This window comes from Danio aesculapii, chromosome 9 (genome assembly GCF_903798145.1).
Source record: "Danio aesculapii chromosome 9, fDanAes4.1, whole genome shotgun sequence".
Taxonomy (NCBI): Eukaryota; Metazoa; Chordata; class Actinopteri; order Cypriniformes; family Danionidae; genus Danio; species Danio aesculapii.
Window position 1 is genome coordinate 44,410,656 of NC_079443.1, and position 10,658 is coordinate 44,421,313.

General features: G+C 33.9%; 1 protein-coding gene across 1 annotated transcript in view; it reads right to left on the minus strand.

The window, feature by feature from the left end:
- Nucleotides 1-10,000, minus strand: part of sestd1 (SEC14 and spectrin domains 1) — a 70,282-nt gene extending 60,282 nt beyond the window's left edge. The window contains exons 1-3 of the mRNA XM_056465828.1: nt 9,892-10,000; nt 3,549-3,612; nt 759-843 (exon numbers count right to left, since the gene is read on the minus strand). Of these exons, the coding sequence (XP_056321803.1) occupies nt 759-813 (55 nt within the window). The 5' untranslated portion in view covers nt 814-843; nt 3,549-3,612; nt 9,892-10,000. The remainder of the gene's footprint in view (nt 1-758; nt 844-3,548; nt 3,613-9,891) is intronic.
- Between the last annotated feature and the right edge of the window lie 658 nt (nt 10,001-10,658).

Below are 10,658 nucleotides of genomic sequence, written 5' to 3' on the forward strand. Positions count from 1 at the left end.
AAAGAATGATTTGGCTCCAATTTAAGGCATTTGTTTGCAATTTTACAAAACCTGTTGGAGAGTGAAAATCAGAGCTAAAATGTGGTATACGGGGTGGTTCATGCAAAACAAGATTTACACTCTCGTCTGCATTAATAATAAAAGGCAAATATAACAGGGCAAGTTAGTAAATGTAAAGAGTAAAAGTTTATCATTTACATTTTTTTAATGTCGGTTACTGTGTAAACATTCTGAGTTTAAAGCATTGGTATATTTTACATGAACTTATACTAATACATTCAGTAAAGGGTGTTATTTTACATTTAATTATTTCATTTCTGAATACTTTTTACCACTAGAAAAAATATATAATGTGTGGTAGTACAATAAACCATTTAGATTCACTAAGCTTAAGCAAAAAGTAACAGCAGAGCATATAATGACTTTACATGACACTATATAGAGATGAAAATGAAGCTGTCTGAGATAAGTTTTTTACACAAACAAGAAAGCAAGTGAAGGCTTTAAAAAAAAAAAATACAAATAAAATCACTTGGCATGGCCCATTTTATGGGATAGCATTTTATTTCTGGCTCGGTGCTACAGTCACATCTAATATTCGCATCACATCCTAGAGCGTAAAGGAGAGAAGCCTGCAGCAAATCTATTCCAAGACATTGTTTGAAACTATTTTAGCTTGCCATGCTACTATAAAACATGTACACTAATAACAGAATTGAAATTCGCAGCATATATTTATTCATGCTATTAGTCTTTACCTGACAGAAAGGCCAGCTTCTTCTTTAGCACAGGCAATATACAGGAAGCTTCCATCCTGGACAAGTCTATTTAGTACTCACACAGCTGCAAGAAGATGAACAACAGCACAGGACTTAACACACTTCATCAGAAAGAAATACTCCCTGCAGACAGAGCATGCACTTCTTTAAAAATGTACAGTTTGCACAACATCAAACATTTTGACACTATGATTTCTCTTAGGAACTGACCACGGCTATCATTTAAAATAAACAAATAATTACATTTATGCAAACCTTTTCAGAGGAGCCAACCAAAAAATATATATTTTTTAAAGGATGTTAGGAACCAGACTAATTTCATATGGTATAATCAAGTGAACTATAAAACAAAAACCGAGAACATCATCTATAATGTAGAAAGTGAAAACGGTTCGGAACAAGGCTTGTAGGAAATTTCTTGGGTGAATCATCTCTTTAAACTGTGGCTTGCGTTTCCCTCAAAAAGCTATCGTTTGACCTCAAAAAATTTCTTTATGCCTAGGTTCAGAGGAACTGTATAAAAATGAGTGCTGCATGACAATTCAAAATGAAATAATGAATTGTGAATTAGCAAAACCTGCGATTCTCATGCACATCCTGTCAGCAAACATGGTTCTGTGATCAATGCAGCTATTAGCTGCTAGTTCTACCAGGAAGACCTATTGTCACGTCACTCATCGCAAGCAGTTCCAATCAATAGCCACGATACACAATGAATATATAAGCTGTCCATTAATTTCATTTATTTGGTTGCAGTCACTGACACAGACGTTCACCCACCATCCTCCCCATCAGGACCAGGTTGGCCCTGTCCAGGGGCGTAGGCTCCACCCCTGCTTTCGTCCTCGGCAGTCATAGCTGGATCTAATTCAAGCTATGGACGTGGCCTCCGCCAAAGAAATCTTATGATTTGTTAAATGATACTTTTGCCAAATAATACCCATCAAAATAAATGTAATTCAGTATCATATTTATGTCCTTGAGATAAGTAGTAAGACAAACTACAAATATGCTGCAAAGAACAGACCCATCATTACTTTTATGGACTAGCATGACTAATAAACACACGACTACTGAATCATCTCACAGAAGATTTATTTCAGACACTCAACTTAAGTTGTGGCAAGCTTGGAGTGAAGCTAAATCATTAAATGTGGTATTTTCACATACGTTAAGATGTAGTAGCAACACAGAGCCATATAGATCAATGAGAAGCCATGCAAAGAGCTGTCCTATCGCATAATGAATATGTTCAATTTCCCGCTGATTAAATCATCTGCAATTAACTTGTCAGTGACAACTAGATGGTTAAAATGACAATTAAAAGGAAAGTTCTCTGCAAAGATCTCATTTTCCCAAGTAAATCATTTAGAAAAGATGATTTACCTTTTCAAGGTATACCACGATTTGGATAGCTCAAGGTTTTAAAACTGGCCAAATTTTCGGTTCTAGCGTTTCTACAGTATATGCAAGATTTTATTTTATTTTATTTATTTATTTTTTGTTTTGTTTTTTAGGACAAAAGTATCTCCAGCAGAAAAAATATCCAAAAGATGCCGTTTTATATTGTAAAGAAATCTGTTTTTTAAACCAATGACCGCAGAAGTCAGTAATTTATTTTTATTATTTAGCCTGACATGTTTACTGTTACAAAACATTATAATTGTTTCTCAAAATAAAATTTAGTGTGTTCAAATGGGAAAAAAGTTGTAGTTTTTTACCCAGACATTTAAATAAGAGCAGTTTTTAGAGCAGTAATCACAATACTGTGAAACTGTGATATTTTTATCCAAGGTTATCATACCGCCAGAATCTTATACCGGCCCATGCCTGTTCACAACTCATAAAATTCAAGTCAAGGGCTAATGGCACGGAGTCAAAAAAATATTTGCGTACACCTCTTTTTTTTCTTAGCAGAATAAACACTTTTATAGCTGAAACTGTGGTCATAAATCACAAGTTAACAGCTACTTTGAGAGTAAAAAAGACATACACAGGAAGGCATGGGATGAAAACCGTTTTTAAGGTATACCACAGTTTGTAAAAGTCAAGGTTTTAAAGCAGTCAACATTTTCTGTTATACCGTTCCTAAGGTATGTGTAAGATTTTTTATTGACGTTTTTTTTTTTTTTATGCCTATACATATGCATAAAATTGTATGCATAAAATCTCTACATGCCTATACACAGGCAAACATAAATTAATACCAGAGGTTTGACAGTGAACCTTGTCAGTGAACTACTGCTCTGTGTTGCTACTTCTGTATATGCTCCATCTGAAAGCCAGTTCTGGGGATTTATAGATGATTACAGAACCTGCTTTAATGACAAAATGTGCATGAAAAACAGCCTTTGATTAATCATGCAGCCAAAACTCTTCAGTATTTCTTCATTAAAGTTCCAGGGAAAAACAGAGATTTAACAATATTTGGATGAGCGGTTAATTGCAGAATTGTAACTGAATGGATAATTAATTTAATAGCAACCAAATAGACTGCTCTCTTGTTCGATTTTTATGACAAACACAAAAGCAAAATACTAAAGAAGGCCATCCAGCAAATCAGTTTACAAAACAACATCTCACCATGCCAGAAATAGCCAGAACGATACAGAAAAGCACAGACAAACTAGCAAAACAAGCTGAAAAGTAGGTTATATCACTATAATTAGGCAGCACTACAACATTCACAGCATGCTTCAACAACGCAGTTTTACAGAGTCCTCAAACGCAGGCTGATCTACATTTCAAAACGCTGACAGTCTCACTCACCTTTAACGGTGATGCAGCACATCAAGTACATCCCAGCTCATGCAATTCCCTCCTGGTCCATGATCTGCAAACATGAAGAAGAGCAAAGGGAATGGAGGAGGAGAAAGAAGAGTTAGGAGGAGAAAAGCAGGGAGGGGAAAAAAAATCTGCAAGACCTTCTTCGGCGATTTGGATTTAGGCATACAGCTTACAGCAATGACATCTGACAATCTAAATACTTTAAAATTAATCAGAGCTCCTCGTGACCTGCTGAGAAAAGAAGTGGTCCTACAAGCATCTCATAACAGTTGTTTTCCATTACCAAGAGTACAAATCATTAAAAAATACTAAGATAAAAAATCATTAAATGCAATAAAAGATTAAAGGGAGAAACATGACTTGGCAAACTCATCTCAATATAAGCTAATGCACAGAAAAGCACCACATCATTTAGAAAAAGACAGCTCAGCAGCGATTACAAGGTTTGCTGATGTGTCTGGAAGCCAGGAATGAGTGCTAGCAAAAAAGGAGGCCTTTGGACCATTAGAAGTATTGCATTGCACTGCTGCACAATGTAACCATGCAAGCTACTGGCCTAGCCCAATGCAAATTTCTGCCAATGCTTGCACAAATCTCTACAAATGGTTCTCGGACACAGCACTCCTTTTGCAATGTCATTGTGTGCAAAAGGTTTTCAACACATTTCAAGATGGCTTGAGCGGTTAAATGTCAAGAAAACAGTTTCTATATGTTTCTCCATACGAAATGGGCCTGCAAGGGATAAATTTGAGGTGCCGATTAAAAATAAAATGTTTTTGAAGAAGTGAACAAATTCAAGTATCTTGGCATAGATGTGAACTTAAAATCTGATAGTCCTGTTAAAAATAAGTGTAAGAAGGTCAAGCCAAGTGTAAATCGTTTTCGCTTTATTAGAAGACTTTTTACATATCAAAATGCATATGCATATACAGTTGAAGTCAGAATTATTAGCCCTCCTGTTTATTTTTTTCCCCAATTTCTGTTTAACGGAAAGATTTTTTCCAACACATTTCTAAACATAATAGTTAATAACTAATTTCTAATTCTAATATGATTTATTTTATCTTTGACATGATGACAGTAAATAACATTTTACTAGATATTTTTCAAGACACTTCTATACAGCTTAAAGTGACATTTAAAGGCTTAACTAGGTTAATTAGGTTAACTAGGCAGGTTAGGGTAATTAGGCTATTGTATAATGATAGTTTGTTTTGTAGACTGACGAAAAAAAAAACAATTAGCTTAAAGGGGCTAATAATTTTGATCTTAAAATGGTTCAAAAACTGCTTTTATTCTAGACAAAATAAAACAAATAAGACTTTCTACAGAAGACAAAATATTATCAGACATACTGTGAAAATGTCCTTGCTCTGTTAAACATCATTTGAGAAATATTTCAGAAAGAAAAAAGGGGGGCTAATAATTCTGACTGCAACTGTACATACATACAATGATATTCTCACAATTGTCATATTGCATTACATCATGGTCACAAGCCTCTTTAACCACATTGAAGCCTATTGACTCGATTTATAAACAAGCAGTTAAAAATATGGACTTAAAGCTCATGCGATGCCACCATTGTGAGGTTTTATGTAAACAAAACCTTTTTAGTTCTGATAGTTTTATTAAATTTAACAATCTTTCATTCGTTTTTAAAGGTTTAATTAATCATGTTCCAATGCTGTTTCCAGATCTAATCAGTAGGCAACAAACCTCTCAGAGCCACACAAGCAACTAATTGTGACTGCCTTGTAACCAAGTGTAGGACCTCTTTTGGTCAATCTGCTTTATCTGTTAAGGGAACCAAATTGTGGAAGGATTTACCTGTTAGCTTAAAATTAGAAAGTAATAGAAATGTTTTTAGTAGTGTTCTTAAAAAGTGGTTAAAAACCAAACAGCAGTGTTTACTAGGGATGTCCCGATCAGATTTATTTGTCCAAGTCTACCGATACTCGATCCGATATACCTATATAAAATATTTTTAAAAATTCAAATCAAGGTTTTACGTGCTCCATAAGCATAATAAATACTGGGTTCTCTACAAAGGCAAATAGCAGGTCACTCATTGGGATCATTTGTGCTATCTTGGCTGTGATGTCCTATGCCTTCGCATTGTCACTGTAAACTCGCTGTATTGTGTCGGGTGTTTGTTTTTGAGGTGCCTTATCAGGTTTGTTGTGTTAAATATAGCCTTTTCCTTTCCACCTCTTGCAATCCCAAGTATACATATCTTACAGTTCGCTATGGCAATGTTGTCGTCATCAACTCTATAATACCTCCAGACCGCAGACATACTTGCAATTTTTTTCTTCAAACTGCTTCCATGTTCTACTTTGCCGGAATTTTACCAATAGAGTCTCTGCAACAGAGTGATGTCATGCTGTATGTGTTGCTGTTGGTCTAACTCTGTCTCACCCCATAAATATAGATGTGTTCAAAAATAATGATATACAGTTGAAGTCAAAATTATTAGCCCTCCTGAATTATTAGCCTCATTTATTTTTTTCCCCATTTTCTGTTTAATGGAGAGATTTTTTTCCAACACATTTCTAATGATAATAGTTTTAATAACTATTTCTAATAGTAATTTCTAATAACTGATTTATTTAATCTTTGCCATGATGACAGTAAATAATATTTTACTAGATATTTTTCAAGACACTTCTATACAGCTTAAAGTGACATTTAAAGGCTTAACTAGGTTAATTAGGTTAACTAGGCAGGTTAGGGTAATTAGGCAGGTTATTGTATAACGATGGTTTGTTCTGTAGACTATCGGAAAAAAAAATTGGCTTAAAGGGACTAATAATTTTGACTTAAAATGGTTCCTAAAAAAATGTAAACTGCTTCTAATATAAAAAAATTAAAAACAAATATTACTTTTTCCAGAAGAAAAAAATATTATCAGACATACTGTGAAAACTTCACTGTGAAAATTTGCTCTGTTAAACATCATTTGGGAAATATTTAAAAAAAAAAAGAAAAAAATTCAAAGGGGGGCTAATAATTCTGACTTAAACTGTGTGTGTGTGTGTATGTGTAATATATATACATATCTCCTGAGCGGAAGGTAACATCCAATTCCAATTGAGTTTGAAACCGCGTGATCAGGCCCGATTTCCGATCACATGATCGGATCTGGACATTCCTAGTGTTTACACAAATAGTTTACTATTAGTTTGTTTGATGATGCAGTTTTTGCTTTTGCCTTATGGCAATTTAATGTAAAGAATTATAATGTTTATGTGTTTATAATGTGTATTAATGTTTATAAGTGTATATGAATCTATTTTATTTTCATTTTATGTCTAGCATCCTGTAGACACAGGTGTTGAGAATTAGCAAGTCTGCTAAAACACTTAAACAGATGCATTTGTTGTCCAGTGTAATTGTGATGTCCATGTCAAAATAAATAAATAAAACAGATTTGAACTTTTAAAAATGAATTTAAACACTTCAATTTGTAAAAGAATGGCATGGCTTGACAAAGAATGAACTATTATAACAATAAAATAACTTGATTTGAAAAATAAAAAAGGATACCTTATGCATTCTTGCACATAACATTATTTTCTAAAATTTCCATTAAATTGTCAGCACCATCATGCATCTTTCACCTCAACACATATTTAATAAAAATAATATTTTATAAATGACAGTAAAATGTCCATTTCATTTAGAAAAGCTAATCATCAAACTAAATAAACTATATATAAAAAGTACCTAAACACTTAAATGGATACTTTTATTTGCATTAGGATAAAGACAAATAAAAGGAGAGTTCATCCCAAAAATCTAACTTTGCTGTTTATTTATGCTGATTACAAGATGTAGGTGACCATTCTCTAGTAGAACATTAAGGAAGATATTTAGATGAAATTGTGATCCTTCACGACTCATAAAATTCAGGTCAAGGGCTATTTGCACTTAGAGACAAAAACACACCTCAGGCCATCCAAGATGTAGGTGATTTTTTTTCTTTAGCAGAATAAACAACCTGAAATTGTTGTAAAGTTGTTTTATATTCATACAAATAATCCTTTTATTGTTTACCATGCTAACTTGAATATTAGAATTAGCATTTTATGACTTCAAAACAATGTTAGCACTATTTATTTAACCGTGAACAATGTTGTACTTTGATAGTCATTGGCTGCTTATATGATTTGCCTATTTAGAAAATTACAAATATTACTTTTCTGAAATTACATTAAGGAGAAAGTCTGAATGTGCAAATATAAAACCAACTTTACCTCAATATAGCCAAAACTGTGGTCATGAATTACAAGTTAACAGCTACTTTGAGAGTAAAAAAACACCCACACATGCAAACCTAAATTAATAGCAGAGGCTCCTGATGATCCAATGTGGTTTTATAAGGCACAACAAATATACTGCAAGAAACTAAATGTGATTTACATTACATTGATTCATATTTGTGCTCCAGATTGTAGTGAACATGCTCTTGACTTTTTGCTGAGTGTATGAATAAAACAATAACAACATTGTAAATAATATTCAGTTCTTAAACAGTAGGATGGTTTCACTTCATAAGACCTCAGTGTATCATCAGCAGTCACAGTTATGGTTATTATTTTGCCTGCATGTTTTTTTTAACTCTTAAAGTAGCTGATAACTATCATGTTACCACCACAGCTTCAGCACTACTAATGAAGAGAAAAATCAACTACATCCAAGATGGCCTGAGGTACAGAAAATGTATTAACGGCAATTTTTGATTGAACTTTAGTGGAACTAGTTTTCCCCCCAATTCTTTTTACATTTTCATTACTAATGTACATTCACTAGATTCTCCTGATTGTAATACAGTACTCTTACAGCATTACAGTAAAACCAATAACGCAATGCTTTAATATACTTAATCATAATATACTAAATAATGTTAGCATGTGTATGAATAAATAGACTGATTTTGAATCACAGCAAACAAAATCTTAATGATAGTTCACCCAAAACTCAACAGTCTGCTATCATTTACTCACTCTTCATTTGTCTCAAACCTATTTGAGTTTCTTTCTTCTGTTGAACACACAAGTTATTTAATCTTGGAAATCAGTAAGCATTACTTCTACGGCATTTGTTTTTCCTACTATGGAAGTAAATGAGTTCAGATGCAAAAAAAAAAGAACCTTTTTCTTAGCCTCCTTTTGTTTATGTTGAGATATTTTACTTTCAAGACCAGGAAAAAGACTTTATTTGACATGAGTGATATTACTGAACATACACAAAGGAGCCTGATAAAAAAAAATACTAATTTTAGAGGAAAATTTCAGACAGCATATAGAAGTTTTTAGATATTTTACTTTAAAGACCAGGAAAATTACTTATTCTTTACCCTAAATGTGGTATTTCAGAACATAAACACAGAATCCTAATAAAAATATACATTTTAGAGGAAAAATTCAGACGGCATTTAGAGGTTTTTGCATCTAAACTCTTCAAATTCTTAACAGTTTCTAACATTCTTCAAAGTATCTTCTTTTATGTTCAACAGAAAACTCCACTTAGGAATGAATACATATTCATTTTTGGGTAAAATATCTCTTTAGGCTGTATGCAAAATATCTAATAAAATAAACAACAGCAATTTTGAAGCTTAGCATATTTGCATTTAATTCCATTAAGTGAACTAGGACTTTAACTCGTTCTTGACGTGTCTCATAAGATTTAGTCACGCCTGTGCAGCTCTATAAACAAACAAACTTGTACAGTTAAAAATGAAGATCAAAGGTGTGGACTTTGAGAGACACTGTGGACACATAAGGACAACAGTTGGCCAGTTCTGGGAATCAGTGTCTGGAATCAAACCCAACAGCTGGCTAGCTAAGAGTTGCAGGAATGAGCCGCGCGTGCGAGACAAAGACGGGGATCCACCTATATGGCCTACATAATATTATGATTACAGGTCATCTGCGCAGTAAAACAATCGCCCAAACTAACGACAACACACGAAGGTGGATGTCATGCGAAACATACATTGAAATACAGTTTAGCATTTATTCCATATGAGAATGAAGCATATTTTCTGGCAGCGCGCATGGCTGCTGGCACGCGCAAGCCGCGGATCCGCATACAATGACCTATATTTCATAATATGGAGGTTAATGCTTGACTACCAAGACTGCGGTTTATTTTTTATAGGTGAATCTGAGGACAATCCCTGACTAACTTAGCTCAGATGGACGCCGATAATGCTGTGATTGTTAGTCCTGCTAAAGACGCGGCTGCATCACCCATGTGCTTTCGCTTACAGCATTTTCAGTCACACCGATAGATTATTAGTAAGAAATAAAGTTACCTTTCTCCACATTGAGCTCCGGAGTCGATCTATGTTATTGATAATCGTCTTTGATACTAAGAAAACGTTCAGCGTTGTGTTTTGTTAGAAAGGGGCTGGTACTGCGCGTGTAGCTCCTCCCATATGACGGTACAGGGCGTTTCTCACACTGTAGTGGGCGGGGTCTCAGGTTTCTTTTAAACAGACAGTGCATCGTTCAAATACATGATATCTGATATTTGAGGGGCGATTGAGGGGAGCACTTGCATCAAATGGACCAAGAACAGTTTCAGAGCATTAAGTGCATATGGGTCGAATTTTTGCTAAAGTAAATGTGTTTGTATGGGAGTCATTTTGAGAGTTATTTTCAAGATTTCTAGCATGAAAAATAACTGCAACAACTTCTACATCTACAATAACAGACTACTGTAATACATATTCCAGGCGTTTATTTTTTCTATAATAGATACAAACAACTATTATTTTTTAAAATTTCAACATTGGCATATAGGTACTAAATAACACACGGTGTTGTAATCAATAAAGTTTAATAATGGTCTGTTTGCTGGCTGCCCAGCAACCTCTATTAATAAACTTCAGGTAGTACAAAATGCAGCTGCCAGAAATCTTACCAGGTCTAGAAAATATAATCATATTACCCCAATTTTATTCTTCTTACACTGGCTGTCTGTTAAGTTTTGTATTGGGTTTAAAATATTGCTTCTTACCAATAAAGCTTTAAATAATCTAGCTCCTGTTTGTCTAACCAACCTCCTGTCTCGCTACAA